Below are 23019 nucleotides of genomic sequence, written 5' to 3'. Positions count from 1 at the left end.
GCATAATACACATAAAGATGCAGATGCCTGTATTTTGTACACTAAATATGAAAAATATCATAAAGGGGTAGGCATTTATATATGGGTTATCACTCGATTTTCCTGAGAAAGAAAGCAATTTCCTAGGATATTAGATAAGGGAAACACTAGCTCTTTGAGTCAGCTCCTGGGACATGACAGCATGTTCCCAAAACAAATCCTACATTAAATTTATACTTATTAGTTTACATCTTTATTTGTACAGGAGGAATGAAAGATACACAATTGATCCAATACCTTTTAAAAAATATTTATTGAATAGTTATGTTCCCAGAATTATACTCCATACAAAAAGATGTTAGAGATTTAACTAGAATGAAGAAAAAAAGCATTTTTATTTTTAACATAGACACTAACCCTTTTATATCTCAGCAGGTTTTATGGATTTTAATTTTTGCTACTTTCAAAAAATTGCCTAGGATTCACCTACTCTGTGACCTAGAGTCAAGGTGATTAGGTTAAACATGGGGGCTGGGCAGGGCATTAAAGAAAAACACCTTAGGAAGCAGGCAGGTTCGGAAATAATGGGAATTTTTAAATTCTGTTATTCTCTATCATCAGTGGAAATTTACAGTGAGAATCTAACCCAAAAGAGGACATGGTAGTATTTAACAGATAAGAAGTATGGTTTTGGTTGGCAACATTATTTTTTGAAATACCCCTGTTGCCATTATGTTAAAGTATTGCTTCCAAGAGTGTTGGCAGTCACTTTTATTATAAATACATGGCCCATTTCTTACTATCAGCTTGTTCTTTGCTTAATGACTGGTCCTGTGCCAGCAGAACATGTCACTACTATCTCATTTGAGGACAGTATGAACTCCTAACTTCAAATGAGCTTCTTTCACCGATTACTGACTGCAAGTACTCCTGTTCTGTCTCTTAGTTTTTTTTAATGGCTTGAAACATTAGTTTAAACTAAAATAACTGTATATAAGATGAAATGTTGAACAAAAACTATTCATGATTTTTAGTAATAACTTTCAGTTTCTACTATGTACTAATAAGTTATATAACATTTTCTTCCAAATGATACATAGATATTTCTGACTCAGAAACAAGATTCTGGAAATGGATGAGAGAAGAAATTGGTACTCTGCCCTGAGATGATGAAACAGGAAGCTATGATAAACTATCTAAATTTACAGGAACTAAAACAGTGGAAAAGCAGACGAAAGTTCCTAGAATTTCCCATAATCCTGCATATTTGGATAGTCTCAGAAAAGCTTTGTTGCTCCTGTTGCCTAAAACTTTTTAAAACCTAAGTACTTATTTTGCAATTCCAAAGAACAGTTCAAAACATAAATAAAACTTAGAATAATCTTAAAACTGTCTTTTTAAAGCCGTATGTTTTGCAGACAGAGTCTCCTAAAGCTAGGGTCAGGCTTTCCTTTGTGCTTCCTCCTCCTGTCCACTTGCCTCCCCACTTGCTGACCACCTCCAGAGATGAGCTTCATGCAAGGGCTAATGCAAAAGAGAAATTTCTAATTATCTTTTACTCTCAGAGAGTCCAAGCAGTTCTGGTTCAGTTCTAAGGCTGATACTACTGACTATAGCTGTCCTCAGGCATTCAGAGAACCTGGATCATTTCCAGAGTTACACAGATCCTTTTCAGATACCCTTGGGGATCATACTTAGAGGACTTCAACAGAGTAGATGCAATCCAGTTTGAAATACAGGCTGAAGCCAATTTAAGTATAGTTTAGCTATGACTGAAAAGGAACCCTCCTATTCACCAACCCCATGCAGACAGCTTGAACATAAAACTATTACCTTTGCCTGTGGGGCAACTCCCTAAACACTCACTGTCTCCCAGTCTGCCAACAAATTGAAAAGCAAAGTTCATCTGGAACTTCTCTAAAGCAAAGAATGCATTATTAAAGGCAAAAAATTACTGACCCTCTAGTTAGGGAGAAAAATGCTAACCTATATTTTTTCAAAATAGTAATAGTATCTAACACATAAAGAACTTACAATATGCTAGACACTTTTCTCAGTCCTTTTCTCATATTAGCTAATTTAATCCTCACAACACTCTTAAATCTGATAACTATTGTTATACCTGTTTAATAGATGAGAAAACTAAGACACAAGTTTACACAGGTAGTAAATGGCAGAGCCGGGATTTAATCTTAGACAGCCTGGTTCTAGCATTTGTGTTAATAAGCATCATTCTTTTCTCCCTGGAAAGGGGAGGCTGAATTGATTGAGGGGCCAAATGTATAAGGATGGATCCAGGGTACTGTTTATATGTATATATATGTATGTGTGTGAGCATATGTATAAAAAATATGTATATAAATTGAACATGATCCAGTTTGAATCTCTGAGTATATTTTTAATAATCATCATATTATTAACATTTTATGCCTAAATTCTGCAAATAAGCTTATGACAGTGTTAATAAATAGCACCTGTTTATCTTTCTGGCAGGTGACTTAATGAAAATACCAAGTTCTGAATTGAGGATACAAATTTGTAAGTGTATTGTTGACTTTTATCATGCAGAACCACCAAAGAAGCATATTCCAGGTAAAATTTACAATGGTCTTTTAGTGATAACTTGTGTATTTAGAAAACAGAACATTGTTATTTCTCTTTGAATTTGACAGACACAGTGGACTCATAAATGTAACACATTAAAAAGAATACTTTTTTGTAGTCTTGAGTACTTTGGTCATCTTTTAAAAGTTACATATGTATTTTTCAGTTTTTGAGTTGCATATTTTATTCTGATGCTAAATATGAACCAATTTGTAAAGTAATGCCCAACTTAGTTTACTAATAATTTTAAATGTTACTATTATAATGTTATTTAATACTGTTGATAAAATTATTTGTAAACACTTTGTAATTATTCATAATATCTGCTTCTACTCAATTAAATGTTAAATTACTAGTGCCAGGGCCATTCTCCATCATGTTTGGGAAAAGAGTTTATATATTATAGCTAAGGGACCTTAATATATAATAGTAAATGAACCACACTGAATTGGGCAGGACCATTATATCCACACAGGGGCACGTGCACTGTGAGGATATAATGTTAAGACATACTTCTTACCTTCATAGTTTCTGTAATTTCTAATCTAGGAAGGAAGAGAAGATTGTTTATACAATAATTTCCTAAGTTATATGTTTCTTAATATAGGTTAAAATATGAGTCTGTGGTAGTTCAAAGGAAAGTTTATTTAGGACTAGGGAAAAATGGAAACCAGAAGTCAGTTTAAAAAAAGATAGTGATCAGGCACGGTGGCTCACGCCTCTAATCCCTGTACTTTGGGAGGCTGAGGCGGGTGGATCACAAGGTCAGGAGTTCAAGACCAGCCTGGCCCACATGGTGAAACCCCATCTCTACTAAAAATACAAAAATTAGCTGGGCATGGTGGCACATGCCTATAATCCCAGCTACCCAGGAGGCTGAGGCAGGAGAATTGCTTGAACTGGGACCCAGGAGGCAGAGGTTTCAGTGAGCCAAGATCGTGCCACCACACTCCAGCCCGGGCTACAGATTGAGACCCCATCTCCAAAAAAAAAAAAGAGCAATTAAAAAAAGAAATTCAGGAAAAACAGAAGTCAAAAAGTAAAACACAAAAAAGGAAAGACATTTAAACTAGAGAAATGAATAAAGAGATTATTGAATGTCCACTTTGAACTACTGATGAGATAGATGGGTTGAAGTGTTTTGGTAGAAAAAGATAGTGTATACTAAAAGCAATAGGGGCCAGAAATACAGGTTTGGAATCCACCCATTAGAGCTGAAAATTGAAGACACCAGAATGGTTGAGTTTGCCAAGAGATAAAATATATAAGCAGCAAGGCATCAAGAACAACATCATAGAGAGTGTCCACGTTGAGATTTGGAAAAAATGATTAAAAGAAATTGGCAATGAAGGGATGTTCAAAGAGGTGGAAGAAAACCTAAAGATAGCCATGTCTTGTGTGCCAATGAATGAAATGTTTGATAAAGGAGGAGGAAGGTCTCAGTGTTGCAGAGGCGTCTGTAATTGAAGAGTTAAAAGGACAAGTTAATGTGACATCTGAAAGGTTGTAGTTAATCTTTGACAGATCTATTCATATAAAGTGGTCAGGGGAAATGCAGAATTAAAGAATAAGAGGATTATGCTAGTAGAGGCACTGGATTTAAGAGAGAGAGTCATGGCAGTTCATGAATGCAGACATATCTTAAGATCAGATGGTGAAGAAAAAGAAAGAAGACGGAAAACAGCTCAGCTAGTGCAAAGTCAGAGAAAGGTTATTTGGGTTTTGTTTTTAGGTTAGGAAGAAATGACATTTGTAGGCAAAGGAGTTAGAAGCTGGTAAGAAAGAAATGGGAAGGCAAAATTCTCAAAGAAAGCACAAGAAGATGGAATTAAGAGCACTAGCTTAGAGTTAATTTTGGCAAAATACAGATGCGCTTTAAAGAACGGGAGACAAGTGGTGTATGACTTAAGACAGAGAAGTATTATGATACAAAGAATTGAGGTTGATTTGGTCAGGCTCTGAAAATTAGGAGTCAGCACTCTCACTATCACACAGTTGGTTTCAAGTGATGGGTGTGGCCAGACATCTAGGACCACAGCTGAAAGTCCTTGGTACAGCAGTTGAAAGAGACATAGCCCTGGAGACATGAATTAAGTCCATGAGCTTTAATAGTATTATATCCTTCTATTAAAATGTACCTGCAATAGAAAAAGATACAGTAAGTATAAAGTATATTTTGGCCCATCCATATGATAGATATGCAAATAAAAATCATGATTTTAGAAAAACATTTTATAGCATGGGGAAAAGCTAACAATAAAAAGTTTTAGTGAGTATAGAATATAAAATTCTGTATACTAGTATGTTGTTAAAATTGTATGATACATTAAAATATCACAAGAAATATATGAAAATGTTAATGTTATCTCTCAGTGATGAAAATATAGGCAATTTCCTTTTTGTACTTTTTAAATGCTTTTTAAAATTCATGCAGTGAGTAGCTACAGCATATCATAGAGAGCTCATCACAGCATTAGACAGGGCCATGTCCACAGCCAGAGATCATATTTACAAAGATAAGACAAACTAACAGATACTTCAGAACTAGGGCAAAGTTAAGGAATCTAGTTGAACTCAAAAATCAGTCAGGGAGCTTGATTAACTAAGATCACAAAGAGAAAAAATAAAGCCTCATCTCAGTTAAATGAGTACCCTTTGGTGTTTATTTAATCCTTCTAGTAGAATATAGTTAGGTAAAACCTGTATACCTGCATCAAAAGGAGAGGTAGTATGTCTCACAGGTGCTAAGACAGAAGGAATTTTTATAAGACGTATCACCAAGAATCAGACTTCCCTACAATACCGTTAAATTCATTCACAATTATCAGAGTAGCATTCCATTTTCACCTCTTAATTTAATGCTGACACTACATAATTGTTGTCCCTTGAAAGTACTGAAGTAATACATTGGACCTGAATAGTGAAATTGACTAGTGAAAACATTCGGTATTTGTAATCAAATCATTTTCCATTATAAAAAGTATCTACTGACAGTAAATATTGTTCTTTTTTAGATTTTAAGATGTGTTTCCAAAATTCATGGTCCTATTTTAAATGCTACCCCAGGGATCAGCAAACTCTGGGCCCCAGGTCAAACTAGGCCCACTGAAAACAAAGTTTTGTTAGAACACAGCCATGCCCACTTATATTTGTACTATATATTGCTGCTTTGTACTATTTGTACGATTTATATTTGTACTATTCATTGCTGTTTTCTTTCTACAATGTGCCACAGAGTTGAGCAGTTGACAAGAAACCTTATAACCTGAAAAGCTTAAAATTCTTACTGTCTGGCCCTTTACAGAAAAAATGTAGCCCATTCCTATGCCACACAATTCTTAAATTCTATACACTTTAAAAAAGTTGTTCTTGCTGTTGCTTAATAATATTCATTCTTTTGTCTTAATGGTCATTCTGTGAAATGACTATTTGTATTTATTAACTAATTGTTGTTAGGTTACCAGCAAGCATGTTCATCATACAAGATTCAAATGGCAGAAGTTGGAGGATTAGCAAAAACAATGGTTCAGGCAGTGACCTTGCTTGAAAACCAACTTGTTGAGAAACTTTGGGTACTTAAAGTTCTGCAGCATCTCTCAACTTCTGGTTTGTATATTATTAAGTTTAAACACTTCGTTGTCAACTACTTTTGTTTCCATCTAACAATGTCAATACTGTAAAGCACAAATAATTTTTAAAATTTATTTTCAGAAGTTAATTGTAGTATAATGATGAAAGCACAAGCAGCCAGTGGAATCTGTGCTCACCTGAATGACCCAGATCCCTCTGGGCAGCTTTTATTTCGTTCATCAGAAATACTTTGGAACTTGTTGGAAAAATCTTCAAAAGAAGAAATCCTACCACAGCTTAGTAACTTGGAATGTTTGCTGTAAGTGTACCTGGTTAGATAGGAATGTTCTTTTAATCTTAAAATGATAGCCAGTGACATAACTAACATCTTTGTTTGAATCCATGTTCAATTAGATTTTAGATTCATGTAATGGCTACATTTCAGGACAGCTTTTTTTGTGCCCTGGTATAAATGAATCTGCACAAAAACAGGCCACACTTTTCTATGTGGAAGTCTCTTGAAGTAGCTTCTTAACACTAAGTTATACCTTGATATATACATAAAGTAAAATTAGACATCAGAAGAACTATTTCATTTATTTATGCAGTGAATCTATTATTGAGTGCTTACCATCTTCCAGATATTGCAGTAAGCATTAGCAACAAAATGTGAGTAAGCCTTCAGGTGGCTTCTTCACTTATTCAACAAGTGATTATCTGCTCTATGCCAGCTTCAGTATTAAGCCATAGAAATACAACTGAAAACAATACAGATATTGTCCCTGCTTTCATGGAATTACATTGTGCTAGACGGGATGGACAGGTAAACAGACAACTAAATGAGAACATACTAAATGTTATGAAAGAGATTATTGTAAGATGCTACATGTTCTTCAGAAGAAGGTCGGTCAGCGCATTTTTGTTTGCAAGTGACTAAAAACCCAACTGACCAAAGCAATATAGGATATTTATGGCTCATTTACCTAGAAAGTCAAGGATAAAACTGGTTTCATGTGCAGCTTTATTCAGGGATCAGCAGATATTAAGACTTGGTCCCTCATCTCTCTACATTGTCTTCCATGGTGTTGGCTTCACCCCCAAGCCTATGTAGTAAGACTTAAGAAGTCTAAGATCACATTATCTCAACCTCAAATCAAGCAGAAGATAAATCTTGCAATCCTGAAGGCTCAGAGAAAAGTCTTTGAATTGAGTCCCATTTGGCCCTGAATGGTCTAATACTGGTCAAATGCCCAGGCCACAGTGATTTGTTAATGCCAAAAGAAAGAACGCTTTGGTGAAAAGGTAGCTGAAGACAGCCTCACAGAAGCAAAAGTCAGGAAGGAATAAATGACTAAATAAAAAATAAGGATACTCTTATTATAAAAAAGGGCAAGTAGGTCCCAGGAAGCAAAGCAAGAAATACCTAATATTATTACGAAGGGAACCTAATTCAGAGTTGGAGAATGAATAATTTCTTCCTAATGAACTCAAATCTAGTATCTGAATGACAAATAGGACTTGGCAACACAGAAAAGTTTTGCATGCAGAGAGCATCCTAGAGAGGGGGGACAAGTGAAAATACAATTAGCAAAATCAGAAAACTAAAATTCAATGTGATGAGAGCAGAGGAATATGCTACAATGGTGAGAGATGATGCTAACAATGTTATCGGGGACCACAACATGAAAGGCCTAATAAGCCTTGTTAAGGAGGTAGTACTTTATTCTAAGAACAAAGAGTAGTCTTCAAATGATTTTACAAAGGAAAATGACATGATTGAATGTATTATAGAGCTGTCACTTTGACTACCATGTATCATAGTCTGGTTTAGTGTATTCTTATCTGGTACATAGAGAATTAGAGGCAGATTTGGAACTGTAGAAAAGGTTAGAAATATGTTCAAATGAATAAGGGAGATTTTGTTCATAGATATTTAGGTAGTATTTCCATAAAAGTATGTGTTTTAGTTTGGGCTGCTATAACAAGTTACTATAAACTGGGTGGTTTATAAATAGCAGAAAGTTATTTTTCATAGTTTGGGATGCTAGAAGTCTGAGATCAGGGTGCCAGTGTGGTTGGGTTCTGATGAGGGTGCTCTTCTGGGTTGCATAGTGCTGACTTCTCTTATCCTTGCATGGAGGAAAGAGCGAGAGAGCTTTCTTGAGTCCCTTTTATAAGGGCACTAATTCCATTCATGAGGGCTCATTAGCACACGAAGTCCTCACCTCCTAAAACCATCACATGGGGGGGTTAAGATTTCAATATATGAATTTTGGAGGGATGTAAACATTTAGTGCATAACTATATAGTTTTTCAAATATGATTTTACTTTCTAGGGCTTTGAAGGAAGTATTTAAAAATCTGTTTATGAGAGGTTTTAGTCATTATGACCGTCAGCTTAGAAATGACATATTAGTGATCACTACAATTATAGCTCAAAATCCTGAAGCACCAATGATTGTAAGTACGAATCAAGTTACATTAATTTTAATTGTGGAAGTGGGGGGTGTGCGTGAAGTCCTATATTATGTTGTAATATCTGTGTATTTTGTTGTAATGCTAAATTATGCTATAATATCACGGTGGTCACCAGTGTGCTTATCACTCTGCCAATTTTCCTTTGCAATCCTTTGGACATTTGGAATCTTTTTCATATTGTGTGATTTATACACATGTTTTCCACTTACGATGCTTTTCTTTCCTTCCTGATGATTCGAGTTTCCATCTGGCATCATTTTCTTTCACTGGAAGAACTTTCTTTACAATTTCTTGTGGGGCAAATCTGTTGGCTGCTGCCAACAAATTATCTTGGTTTTCTTTTATCTGAAAATATATTTAATTCATCTTAATCCTTAAAATCTATGCTCATTGAATATAAAACTCTAGGCTGAAAAAAATTTTGTTTAGCATTTTAAAGATAAAATTCTACTATCTTCTGGAGTCTGCTGTTTCTGATGAGAAGTATTCAGTGTGAGGTTCCATGGTGTAAGGGTGAGCACCCTGGACTCTGATGAGAAGCATTCATTATTTCAAATCATTGTTTCCCTATGTATATCATTTTTCTCTCTCATTGTTTTCAAGATTTTCACTCTATGGTTTATAGCAGTTTTGAAATGATGTGCTAAGGTGAGATTTGTATTTGTTCTGTTTAGATTTCAAACAGCTTCTTGGATATATAAATTTAAGTCTTTAATAAGATTTGAAGAACTCTTGGCCATTATTTCTTCAAATATTTTTTCAGCCCCATTCTCTCTCCCTGCTTCTTCTGGAATTCTTCTTTTTTTTTTTTAAAGTAGAGATGGGGTTTCACTATGTTGGCCAGGCTAGTCTTGAACTCCTGACCTTGTGATCCACCAACCTCGGCCTCCCAAAGTGCTGGGATTATAGGTGTGGGCCACTGCACCCAGCTCTGATTACTTTTATGTTCGACTTTTTTATATTGTCCCACTGGTTCATGAGACTCTGCTCACTGTTCAATCATTTTTCTCTCCATTCTTCAGATTGGATACTTTTTATTAGTCCATACATTTGAATTCACTGACTTTTTATTTCTGTCATCTCCATTCTGCTGTTAATCCCATCCAGTACGTTTTTGCTTCAGATATATTTTTCAGTTTTAGAGTTTAGTTTGGTTCCTTTTTATAGTGTCACTTCTGAGAGTTCTTATCTTTCTATTTATTATGTTCATCTTTACTATAGATTCTGGTATACTCTTCTGAAGAGTATTCTTTTTTTTAATGACTATACATTTAACTTGGCAGTACTCATCCCTTTTGGTATGGCAGCCCAAATCTCAATTCAGTTCTTGCCTGGGATGCTTGAGTATTCTCTGCACTTGTGTGGTTCAGACATTAGCCAAATATTTGGGAAGAGTTTGTACACAGACTTTGGCATTCTTCTCTCTGGCTCTCTCCTTTCTCTTCACTTTCCAGTGGATGTGGTTGCCTCTGTCCTCTGGCTTCAGGCCACTAAGACCACAGGATTACTCTGAGTTTTAACATTCCCACAAGGTATAGAATATGGTCTGCTCTCAGGCCAAAAGCCTATTTCAAATGGGAAACTCATGTAATGCCATTACCTTCTACAAAATTCTGACATCTTTCCAGTGTCTGCTTACTCTTGGTTATAAGATAGTTGTATTGGTCACTAGCAGGAGAATTTCTCTTGGAGCTACTACTCATCTGTACCAGAAGCTGAGCCTTTACATATTTTATAATGTAAAAATCACTGAATGATTGAAATTGTATAATAGAGATCCTTGGCAACAGTATTCACAAGTCAGGCATGTAAGTTATAGTTGTGCTACAAAGAAATGGCTGTGAAGACCTCAGCCCACTAACAGTGGACAAAAAGTAGTCCCAACATAAGAGTTATGGAATTCATACTGTGCAAATAGGGAAACAGTCCTACATAGTATTCTAGTTAAAGTTGCAACATAGGTGGACCTTTATGTTTCTCTAGAAGTCCCTGGTCAGTTAGTAATTTCTCATTAGTGTTCTTGAAAACATTCAGATGAATTTCAGGAATCTAAGTCAAAGTGAATAATATGGTCACCATCTGAAGAAATCATATAGATCCTAAAGTAATAGGAATATAAAACTACAAGCTCATAAGCCTACGGTTTGCCCCTGTAAACTGTCCCTAATATGCAAAGTCCAACTAGGATATCTCCGACAGGAATGCTGACATGCTAAAATGTTTGCAACTCTGGTGATTCCTCAGGGCTTTTCATGCTAAGTAGGAACTACTTTATTATCTCTTAACCAAACATTTGATGTAACAAGAATGGTTGGGGTAGAAGTGGAGATGTTTAAGAAGAAAAGCTGTTGAGAATAACTGTATTTTCTTCCCTTACTGTGTCATTTAAAGTATAGATAATGAACTACAGAAGTAACTGTGAAGACCTAATACATTTTTTATCCTTAACACATTTTAAACAGACTATTCATAGAATAATATAAAGTATTTCTTAGAACCTACAGAAGTTTAAAATGAAACAAATCTGGGTTATTTAATGTTAAATAAGCTTATCTGGCTTTATATTTTTATTTTTTGCTTCACCTCTTATTGCTATTCATGCTTTATGAATTCAAATGAATGACAATAGGAAAATTTGATAAATGTACTTAAATAGTAAATACGAGCATCTGCATCTTAACTTTCATCTTATACATTCATCTTTATTCTTGTTTTATGTATTTATATTAGGAATGTGGCTTTGCTAAGGATTTGATACTGTTTGCCACCTTTAATGAAGGTAAAAAAACATAAAACTTTAAACTTCTTATGATTATCTTGATGAGTCTTATACAACATTTAAGCTTTCATTTTCTGTTTTTTTCCCTCACAGTTAAAAGTCAAAATATTTTGGTAAAAGGACTTAAGCTTTCTAATTCCTATGAAGATTTTGAATTGAAGAAATTGCTATTCAACATAATTGTGATCTTATGTAAAGATTTACCTACTATACAGGTAAAGAGTAACCAAGGCAGAAAAATGAATAAAAATTATCTCACTTTGTAGTATAACTTTTTTAAAGTCCTGACTGTAAAACTTTTATCAATTCATATATTTACCATAGAAAGTAAACTCTTACTGGCCTGAATTTTAGCTTTTAAAATTTTTCTTGCTTATCTGTTAGTAAATTTAAGTACCTAAATTTAAACCATATAAACCAAAGAAAAATAGTAGAACCTAAGAGATGTAATAATACGTTTAGATCTCTTGAATTAAAAAGCCTAAAATGAAAGAAGCTCCACATAGGCATATCCAGCCTAGCAGTCTATCTCTGACCATAGTAACAAGGACTGATTTAATGCTGGAGAAAATTATTAACCTCTGTGATGCTAATCTCAAACTCTTATGAACCTGCTTTTTCATCACACAAACCTAATGTCTTTAATTACTTTGACCCTCTATGAATCTGTTTTTTAATACGTTGTTTTCTGCATAACAACATGATGTAATTTGAAGAACACTGGAACCGAATTTCACTTTGGCTTATCACCTACTAGCTATGTGGTCTTGGCAAAATTACCTCATCTATTTGTGGTTCAGTTCCTCTTTCTGTAAAGAAAAGATTACAGTGCTTCAGCTCTGCTCACAGGTCTATTGTGAAGTTGAGATGAAGGCTTTATAAACTATAAAGTGATAGTAAATGTATTATTAACAATACTGTTAGTTTAGTTATTGCATTAAGTGAAATTTCCTTTTAGTCCTAAAACTCTACCAAGCTCCAAGGATTACCATGAAAACGAAATAAGAATTCAGTCTATCAACATCACTACCAAAAATATAAAGATGGGATACTCTAGCAGTAATGGCTTTAGTCAGACAGAATCTGTGCTGCCACTTTCTAGCTATGTGGTGTTTAATGGGTTATTTGATTTCTCTAAATCCCAGATAGCTCAACTTCAACATGGGGATAACACCTACCTTGAGATTATTATGAGGATTTAACTGAGCTCAGCATTTTCTTAGTAATGCAACTTTGAGGAATTTTTTATATATATTTTCAAATGCTCAGGAAAAGAAAAATTATCTTTATAGTTATATCTTTATCATTTGTGACAAAAAACACATACTGTGTAGAACCTAAATGTATTTTCCAAAATGCAAATGGAAAATCATTTGGAAAATTATTCCATAAATTATGGTTTATTATTCTAATAGAGTATTATATAAATATTAAAATTAGAGCTATAAAGATAATGAAATTTACACTACAGTTTACAAATCAATTTTAATTGATTAAACAACATTTTATAAACAACAGAGTCAAGTAGCACAGATTATGGTGAGCTTCTTAAAACACTTTGTGAGCAGCAAAATCACCTATTTTTATGTGTCACATAATTTGTGTTTCAGTAATATTACTAGTAATGATAATGAATTTGTACACTATCATTTGCAACACAGGATATTTTTGAAACATTATATACTTAATTCTAACAATAATGTTAGAACTAGTAATTATTCCCGTTTTCTCAAATCTAGATCTCACATTCTTTTCACATGGACTAGTAGGGAATTAGAAAAATTGTTTTTGGGAAAGTCTTTTTAGAATAATGCCAAATTAAAAGAAAATCAAATATAATATAGCATATGATGTTTTCTTCTCTTGTGAATCATAAATATGCATCAATCAGAATCAGCTATATTAATTCTGTTGTTGTAATAGCTGTGCATTTTATCTCATTTTTATTAAAATGATGGAGTCAATAAAATTTAAAAATACTAGGCATATAATTAAACATGGCTTGTGACCTAACTGACATTTATTTGGTAGAATGTTTATGTAAGTTCTGTTGCATGTGTTTAAATATTCACTGTAGTCATTACGTCAGACAAAATTATTTTTTATGGTACACAACTGAATCTGTGATACATTTCCTTTTTAAAAAGAGAGTGAGGAAAGAAATGTCAGCATTTGCCCCCAAATATTCTACTCCTATGGTTTTATTATAAGGAGTAACTAAATTACATATATGAGCACCAAAGACAAAAAATTAACACATATTTTATATTATTGTCAGAGCATAACAGGCCTCAGAAAAGAGAATCATAACCAACTGGTATTAAATCTTTCTGGTTTTTTTTGGTACCTATCATAGGTCGGGGAAGTATTTTGAAATAGTCATCAATAAAACATCAAAATTTAATTTTTAAAATTTTATTGCCTTAGATCAAATAAAGTAGTTTTAGCCATGTTTCTAACAAAGCGTCCTTTGTTCTTTCTCATAGCTATTAATTGAGGGCAGTGTTGTTTTGGCTTTGTTTACCTATGTTAAGAAGCCTGAGAAACAAAGAACAATTGACTGGTCTGCAGCACAGTATGAAGAATTACAACTGCATGCAATTGCCACTTTGTCTTCAGTGGCTCCTTTATTAATAGAAGAATACATGTCATGCCAGGGAAATGCTCAAGTCCTTGCATTTCTAGAATGGTGTGAGATTGAAGGTGAGTGGCTCTTCAAGATTCCTGTCAAAATTCTCATCTTCAAATTTCAGCTGAATGGTCAATATATGCATAGAAATAACAATGAAGTTAATTAAAGCTACAAGAAGTAAAAACATGTAGACCTGCCTTCTTATTAGTGTATTTATATGTTGTTTTAAGAAAAATACAGATTTTATTTGAAGTCAGACATTAGTAAATGTCGGACTTGATGCACACTTAAAGAAATCATACATGTAATTTAAATTTTTGCATCATTAGATCTATCTAAAAATTATAATTAGGAAGAAAAATCTTGGAAATATTTTATTTGCTTTGTTTGTTTGTTGGTTGAGACAGGATCTCACCCTGTCGCCCAGGCTAGAGTGCAGTGGTATGCTCATGGCTCATTGCAGCCTCAAACTCTTGGGCTCTAGTGATCCTCCCACCTCAGCCTTCCCAGTGACTGGGACTACAAGTGCATGCCACCATGCCCAGCTAATTTTTGTATTTTTTATAGAGAGGGTTTTGCCATGTTGCCGTGTCTAGTCTTGAACCACTGGGCTGAAACTATCTGCCTGCCTTGACCTCTCACAGTGTTGGGATTACAGGTGTGAGCCTGAAATTAATTACAATACTGCCTAGCCTGGCAATATTATAATGCCTTCATTCAACAAATATTTATGACTGCCTATTGGGTACTAGATACTGTTTTAACTACTGAAAATACATTTAGGCTTAAAACAAATAAACATCCTTCTCTCCATGGAGCTTAAAATCTAGATTTCTATGTATTTTATTCTCTTCGTAAATTGTGAATGGGAGTTTGCTCGTGATTTGCCTCTCTGTTTGTCTGTTATTCATGTATAGGAATGCTTGTGATTTTTGCACATTGATTTTGTAACCTGAGACTTTGCTGAAGTTGCTTATCAGCTTGAGATTTTGGGCTGAGACGATGAAGTCTTTTAAATATACAATCATGTCATCTGTAAATAGAGACAATTTGACTTCCTCTTTTCCTAATTCAATACCCTTTATTTCTTTTTCTTGCCTAATTGCTTTGGCCAGAACTTCCAATACTATGTTGAATAGGAGTGGTGAGAGAGGGCATCCTTGTCTTGTGCCATATTTCAAAGGGAATGCTTAAATTTTTGCCCATTCAGTATGATCTTGGCTGTGGGTTTGTGAAGTCCCTCTTCAAGAAGAACTACAAACCACTGCTCAAGGAAATAAGAGAGGACACAAACATATGGAAAAACATTCCATGCTCATGATTAGGAAGAATCAATATCATGAAAATGGCCATAATGCCCAAAATAATCTATAGATTCAGTGCCATCCCCGTCAAGCTACCATTGACCTTCATAGAACTGGGAAAACCACCTTAAACTTCAGATGGAACCAAAAAAGAGCCCAAATAGCCAAGACAATATTAAGGAAAAAAAAAAAAAAAGCTGGAGGCATCATGCTACATGTCTTCAAACTATACTAAAGGCTACAGTAATCAAACAGCATGGTACTGGTACCAAAACAGAGATATAGACCAATGGAACAGAAGAGAGGCCCTCAGAAGTAATGCCAAACATCTACAACTATCTGATCTTTGACAAACCTGACAAAAACACACAATGGGGAAAGGATTCCCTGTTTAATAAATGGTGTTGGGAAAAACTGACCAGCCATATGCAGAAAGCTGAAACTGGACCCCTTCCTTACACCTTATACAAAAATTAACTCCAGATAAATTAAAGGTCTAAACATAAGCCCTAACACCATAAAAACCCTAGAAGAAACCTAGGCAAAACCATTCAGGACATAGGCAAGGACTTCATGACTAAAACACCAAAATCAATGGCAACAAAAGCTAAAATATACAAATGGGATCTAATTAAACTTAAGAGTTCCAGCTCAGTAAAAGAAACTATCATTAGAGTGAACTGGCAACCAACAAAATGGGGAAAAAAATTTGCAATCTACCCATCTGACAAAGGACTAATATCCAGAATCTACAAAGAATTTAAACAAATTTACAAGAAAAAACAACCCCATCAAAGAGTGGGCAAAGGACATGAACAGACACTTTTTAAAAGAAGACATTTATGCAACCAACAAACATGAAAAAATGCTCATTATCACTGTCATTAGAGAAATGCAAATCAAAACCACATTGAGATACCATCTCATGCCTGTTAGAATGGCGATCATTAAAAAATCAGGAGACAACAGATGCTAGAGAGGATGTGGAGAAATAGGAACACTTTTACACTGTTGGTAGGATTGTAAATCAGTTCAACGATTGTGGAAGACAGTGTGGCAATTCCTCAAGGATTTAGAAATAGAAATACCATTTGACCCAGCAATCCCATTACTGAGTATATACCCGAAGGATTATAAATCATTCTATTATAAAGACACATGCACACATATGTTTTGTGGCACTGTTTACAATAGCAAAGATTGGAACCAATCCAAATGCCCATCGATAATAGACTGGATAAAGAAAATGTGGCACATATACACCACGGAATACTATGCAGTCATATAAAAGCATGAGTTAATGACCTTTGCAGAGACATGGACGAAGCTGGAAACCATCATTCTCAGCAAACTGACACAAGAACAGAAAACCAAACACTGCATATTCTCACTCATAAGTGGGTGTTGAACAGTGAGAACACATGGACAAAGGGAGGGGAACATCATACACCAGGGCCTGTTGCAGGGTGGGGGGATTGGGGAGGGATAGCAGAGGGTGGGAGTATTGGGGAGGGATAACATTAGGAGAAATACCTAATAGGTTTAAATGACTGGGGAATGGATGCAGCAAACCACCATGGTATGTGTATACCTATGTAACAATCCTGCACAATCTGCACATGTACCCCAGAACCTAAAGTAAAATAATAATAATAATAATAATCTAGATCTCTAGCCAGAAGTAATGACTCCAATGTGGTCTACCAAATTAGTAGAGACCCAGTTTGTTTGTATTTTCTTTCAGTTTTTAGAAAGGAAAAAGAAATACATTCATTTTTAAAAAGCTTTATAAGGAAGATATTGCTTCTTTTCTGGTAGTAATTTTGCTCTGGAAATAATTTTGTACAATTCTTCATTAGATCAAGAACATCACCCATTTATGCATGAAGGAGGAAAAAATGATAGCCTTTTTATTCTCTAGTTTCCAATATGCTGAGCTACTTAATTTAGTCTTATAAAATTATTTTTCACTAAATAAAGCAATTTGTCAGTATATCCTTTGTATCATTTATGTTTGTAGAAGACTTTAAGGCAAAAGGGGAAATGCTAGCTAATAAGAAGAGGACTGATAGCTAATAGTTATTCAGAACCTACTATCTGGTAGGCCTTACACACCTTCCAAGTATTAAGTCACTTAGTCCTCTCAACAAACCTAAGAGGTATAGGTATTATTATTATCCCTGTTTATCAGATGGGTAGAACTCAGTCTAAGAAGTTAAATAACTTATTCTTGGCCACAAGTGGCAGAGCAAAGATTTAACTCAGGTTCTATAATAGAACCCACAATTTTAACCAACATGCAATACTCAGAACAGTATTTTCAACTTTTTTAAAAACTAGAAACATAAAGCTACTTCTAAAAGAAGGTTTTAAAGAAATCATAGCATAAAGAAGGGAGGATTTGCCTTGATACTTATCAAGACCTACCATAAGGCTATTGTAGTTAAAGTTATGTGGTACTGGGTTATGGATAGTCAACGGCATGGAGTATGTCGAAGGTTAGCGTTATGAGAGAAGATATTGCCAATCAGTGAGGGAAGGATGCTGTTGGGGAAGTTGGTCTTCCATGTGAAAAAATAAAAATTAGATCTTTTCACTTTGTTTTTTAAAAAATCAGTTGCAAAATTAATAAGTTGATGTAAACACGAAAAGTCATGCAGTTGAAACTGTTAGAAGAAACATGGGAAATATCTTTATGCTAGATATCAGGGTAGGAAAAGGTTTCTTTAAAGACTCGTAAGTTTAAGGTACAAGAAAGGATTGATGCATTTAAGTACTATAAAATGTACACAAATGTCTGTATGACAAAATCTAAGTGAAATACTAATCTACAAATTGAGAGAAGACATTTACTACCCCTGTGACTGTTAATAGATTAGGATCCAGGTTTATAAAGAACTCCTACATATCAACAAGAAAAAAACTCAGTAGAGAAGTAGGCAAAGACAGGGACTGCCATATCACAGAGAAAACCCCAAATTTTCAAAAAAAATTTTTTAAACTGTCAGTCCCATTGGTAATCAAATAAATGCAAATTCACATAACAATGAACTATCATTTCAAATTTAACAGATTTCAGAGAAAATCAAGACCAGGTACAGTAGCTCACAACTGTAATCCCAAAACTTTGAGAGGTCAAAGCAGGAGGATCACTTGAGGCCAGAAGTTCAAGACCATTCTGGGCAACATAGCAAGACCCCATTTCTTAAAATTAAAAAAAAAAAAAAAAAAAGCTGGTCACAGTGGCACATACCTGTAGTCCTAGCTTCTTGGGAGGCTGAGGTGGGAGTATCACTTGAGCCCGGGAGACTGAGGCTACAGTGAGCCGTGATCACATCACTGCAATCTAGCCTGGGCAACAGAGCAAGATCCTGTCTCTTAGAAAAGAAAAATTAATTCATCTTATACATAGTATCTATATAAATATCTTGGGAAACAGTTTAGCACCTTTAGTAAAATTCAATGTGGATATATCCTATATGATTCTAGTCACATGGAAAAACTCTTCTTAATGGATAGAAGAGGACATGAACCAGAATGTTTATTGTAACAGTTTATACTAGTGAACGGATAAATTATAATTCATTTATAAAAATGAATGCTGAAAGCAATTAAAATGAATAATCTATATCTACTTGTGACAATGTGAATAATTTTTTAAAGCAAACATAAGCTTGAGTAATAAATAGAAGCAAGTTGCAAAAGATATATATGATACATTTCAGTAAAATTCTAAAACATATTCTAAGAATAGAAGGAGGGAAAAGGAATAATATTTTACTTCTCTAAAAAAACTAAAGTAAACATGACAAAAATTTAACATTTGTTTAAACTTTTGATAAATGTATAAGATATCTGATATATTGTTTTGCTTATTTGAAATGTTTTTGTTTTAAATTATCAATTTTTCTCCACAGATTCGTTTTTCAGTCATGGTAACAGTTTTCATGGTACAGGTGGCCGAGGCAACAAGTTTGCCCAGATGCGCTACAGTTTACGACTCCTGAGAGCCATGGTCTACCTTGAAGATGAAACTGTAAACACAGATCTTTGTGAAAAGGGAACAATTCAGCAAATGATAGGTAAAATATAACATGGAGGTTTATCGATGAAAGGGGAATATTTATAATAGCAGTAGTTTTCTTAGAAATGTTCTTCTAAAATTTATTTTGTCTTTATGACTGAGAAACTCCTCAATATTTTCTTGATTTTTGTTTCATTTGTTTCATATTGTTGCTATAAATCAGTTTTTCTTCTTACTGAAGTATCATAATCACTAACCTTTTAAACATTTATTTCTTCAACTTGATACCATTTCATTTGAGATTATCTTTATCTTTTTTAAAATGGGCTATTCTACTTTTTTTTTTTTTTTTTTTTTTTTGAGACAGAGTCTCTCTATCACCCAGGCTGGAGTACAGTGGGGTGATCTGGGCTTACTGCAATTTCTACCTCCTGGGTTCAAGTGATTCTCCTGCCTCAGCCTCCCAAGTAGCTGGGACTACAGGCATACACCACCATGCCCAGCTAATTTTTTTGTATTTTTTTAGTAGAGATGGGGTTTCACTGCATTAGCCAGGATGTTCTTGATCTCCTGACCTTGTGATCTTCCTGCCTCTGCCTCCCATAATGCTAGGATTACAGGCATGAGCCACTGCGTCCAGCCAGGTCACCACTTTTGGCCAAGCCTTTTGGAACTATTTTAAAACAGGATAACATGGCATTTCCAATGCATGTGTCATAACAGAACACTGGTACATTGGCATTTACAGAAATGTACAGAGGAGTTTCTTTTCTGATATGAAATATCAGAATATCCTTGACTTTCAGCTTATACTTGAGTATGCTAAATCACCATATCCCCTAAAATAAGTACACATAAACTCAGTGTAAAATTTAGGACCCACAAACAATAGCTTCTTTACCTTTTGTTATTTAAAAAAGTTATCTAGATCATACCTTTCCTTGACTTTGAAAAGAGTTATTTCAGTCATTCATATGCAGTGATTATCTCACTAGTCAATTATATAATCTGGTAGATGTTAATGTTAATTATAAATGCCTACTCAAAAACTCTTCTACTTGTTAAATTAAGATGCTTACTCTTTCATCATTAGTGGAGTGGGGTGGTGCTCTCTAATAATAGTAATATAGAAAATAGCAGGAAATCAAAGTATATTGAAAAGGGAGCTGGGTGAAAATGTTTACCCTTTTGCCCAGTTTGTTTGGGATGAACAAATCTGAAAGTACATTTTATCATTCCTGTGCACATTCTGTTGCATAAAACTCAGTCTAACTAGAGGAAATCCAGGAAATACAATCTTTCATATGTCTAGGAAGAAGTCTTAATCCTACCTGCACTAGGGACTAGGGTAGGGAAAAGGGAAAACAAATAGCCATGGTTCTTCTTGTCTTAGAACCTTTTCCCCTTAACTGCAAATAAGCTGATCTTTATGTTAAGTTCTTGGAGGTAGGGACCTTGTCTAACTGAGTCTAACAGGGCTTTGTAGTAGTAATGTGCTCAATAAGTAGTAACTAGATTTTAAATGTAAATGTTTATACACTTTCTGGGTATAGTGTATACTGCTTGGGTGATAGGTGCACCAAAATCTCAGAAATAACCAATAAAGAACTTATCTATGTGACCAAAAACCACCTGTTCCACAAAATCTATTGAAATAAAACAAAAATGTTTATATACTTTTTCTGTAGACACTGGGGTTACAAACATGTATAATGTAGGACACTGAGGACATTTTCCTTAATGAGAAAATAGAAACTATGTATATCATAGAAAGATAGCATGTGTTACCCTACATGTCCTCAATTAGACATTTAATGAGTAGTACAGAATAATGTGACAGAAACTAAGAGGCTTGGGTAGCTTTAAGGCTAGGAAGTCAGGATTCTGTGAGGTAAAGGTACTGTAAAGAGGTAGAAAAACAGACATAGCGCTCAAGCAGGGAAATAGCATGAACAGGGAGACATGGTCCTGAAATATGCATGGCGATGTGTTCAGAGCTAGTTTAAGAGGAGCCAAAGTTTTATGAAGACAAATGACATAAGATAGGTTAATTGTATAGCCAGAGGCCAAGCTGGAATGAGTTTTGAGTGACTGACGACAGTTCAAACTTCATCCTCTTAAGGCATGGAGAGCCACAAGGGGTTTTGATTAGTGACGTTGTATGTACAATGTTGTATTTTAGGAAGAAGAATCTGGGAGAAATAGAATGATCTAGAACAAGAAGACAGTAAAGGCAAGGAGTTGAAGGGTACTTAAATACGGAGCATTATACTATGTTACAGACAGCAGGGAATGTTACTGCCTGCATTCAGTTAGAAAGGAGAATGAGATAGTCTAGAAAGAAGAAGCAGACCTATGGCCAATCAGATTGGATTCCTAGAAGATGTTCCTGATAAATGGAAATAGGCCCCTCTATCCATGGCATACCCCAGCACTGGGCCTCCAGCTGGCTCAACTAGCCTCCCTTAGGGTCTGATCCCACACCTGTAATTCATCCTACTGGGACCCAGAATAGTCCCTCAGGGACAGTTATAGAGATAGGCTAGGATTTCCATGTCCGTTTTACTTTGGAACATAGCTCCATACTTTTCTGCTAATGCCAGTGACCCCTTTAGCAGAGAAAAGGTGACTTTTGTTCTTTATTTAAAGCTTAAAAAAATTCCTTTTGAGGCAAAATTGTATCATGAATATAATTTCATCAGTGTTAGCGGCCCCTCTTCAGTCCCGTTCAATTTCGATTGGAAGAAAAAGAGGGATTTTAAAGGACAAGGAATACTGTTACCTAAAGTTGTTTAAAACACCTTCAGTTAGACATCAAGGAAAGATGCAGAAAATAGTAACAGGAATAGAAAACACACTTAAAAAGATCTGCCGCCTCTGCTTAGACTTGACCCTGTTAACCATGAGGAGAGGAATAAATTAGGCAAACTACAGTCAGGAAACTTCTTCATTCATATATTTGCAAAGGCACTCATTTCCTACCTCATGAAACTCTGCATATTTTTAAACATAGTTTGCTGAGCAAAAGGTCACGTTATTGGGGCCTCCTTTAATGACACACTATTAATTCTGTACTAGAATTTCTGTTTATGTGAGGCTACGGATTATGTCGAGAAATTCTATATTTGTAGGTAGGGCTACTGATTGTATTGAAAACTCCAGGAATTCATTTATCATCTTTTCACAGCCTCTAGGTTACTATGCAATGAAAATGTCCTCTTCTAACAGAGTTTCTCTAGGCTGGGCATGATGGCTCACACCTGTAATCCCAACACTTTGCGAGGCCCAGACAGGAGGATTACTTGAGCTGAGGAGTTCAAGACCAGCCTGGGCAACATAATGAGACCCTGTCTCTTTATAACAAATAAAAATAAGTAAATAAATAAAATAAAAGTTTCTCTAGCCAAATAAACTTTTTAGAAGAGATTTCCAAGCAGTAATTGATCAAAATAAAAAATCGTATCTAATAACTATACATCCTTTAAATGTTTTCATACCAGGAATCTTTAAAAATATTATAAGCAAGACTAATGAAAAGGAAGAAGCCATTGTTTTGGAAATCCAGTCTGATATATTACTTATCCTATCTGGTCTTTGCGAGCATCATATTCAAAGGAAGGTATGTATGCCTGTTAACTTTGTTCAGGGA

At 34.8% G+C, this 23019-nt stretch overlaps 1 protein-coding gene across 12 annotated transcripts in view; it reads left to right on the top strand.

Moving 5' to 3' along the window:
- The window catches only part of CFAP69 (cilia and flagella associated protein 69), a 65067-nt gene that overhangs the window by 22242 nt on the left and 19806 nt on the right, over positions 1 to 23019 (top strand). For all 12 annotated transcript variants that reach the window (XM_078342832.1, XM_002751646.6, XM_054237310.2 and 9 more), the window contains 9 exons: positions 2473 to 2571; positions 6040 to 6189; positions 6295 to 6472; positions 8490 to 8613; positions 11362 to 11410; positions 11504 to 11625; positions 13897 to 14113; positions 19264 to 19428; positions 22871 to 22989. In XM_078342832.1, the coding sequence (XP_078198958.1) occupies positions 2473 to 2571; positions 6040 to 6189; positions 6295 to 6472; positions 8490 to 8613; positions 11362 to 11410; positions 11504 to 11625; positions 13897 to 14113; positions 19264 to 19428; positions 22871 to 22989 (1223 nt within the window). The remainder of the gene's footprint in view (positions 1 to 2472; positions 2572 to 6039; positions 6190 to 6294; positions 6473 to 8489; positions 8614 to 11361; positions 11411 to 11503; positions 11626 to 13896; positions 14114 to 19263; positions 19429 to 22870; positions 22990 to 23019) is intronic.

The sequence above is a fragment of the Callithrix jacchus genome, chromosome 11 (genome assembly GCF_049354715.1).
Source record: "Callithrix jacchus isolate 240 chromosome 11, calJac240_pri, whole genome shotgun sequence".
Taxonomy (NCBI): domain Eukaryota; kingdom Metazoa; phylum Chordata; class Mammalia; order Primates; family Cebidae; genus Callithrix; species Callithrix jacchus.
This window is presented reverse-complemented; position numbering and strand designations above follow the sequence as displayed.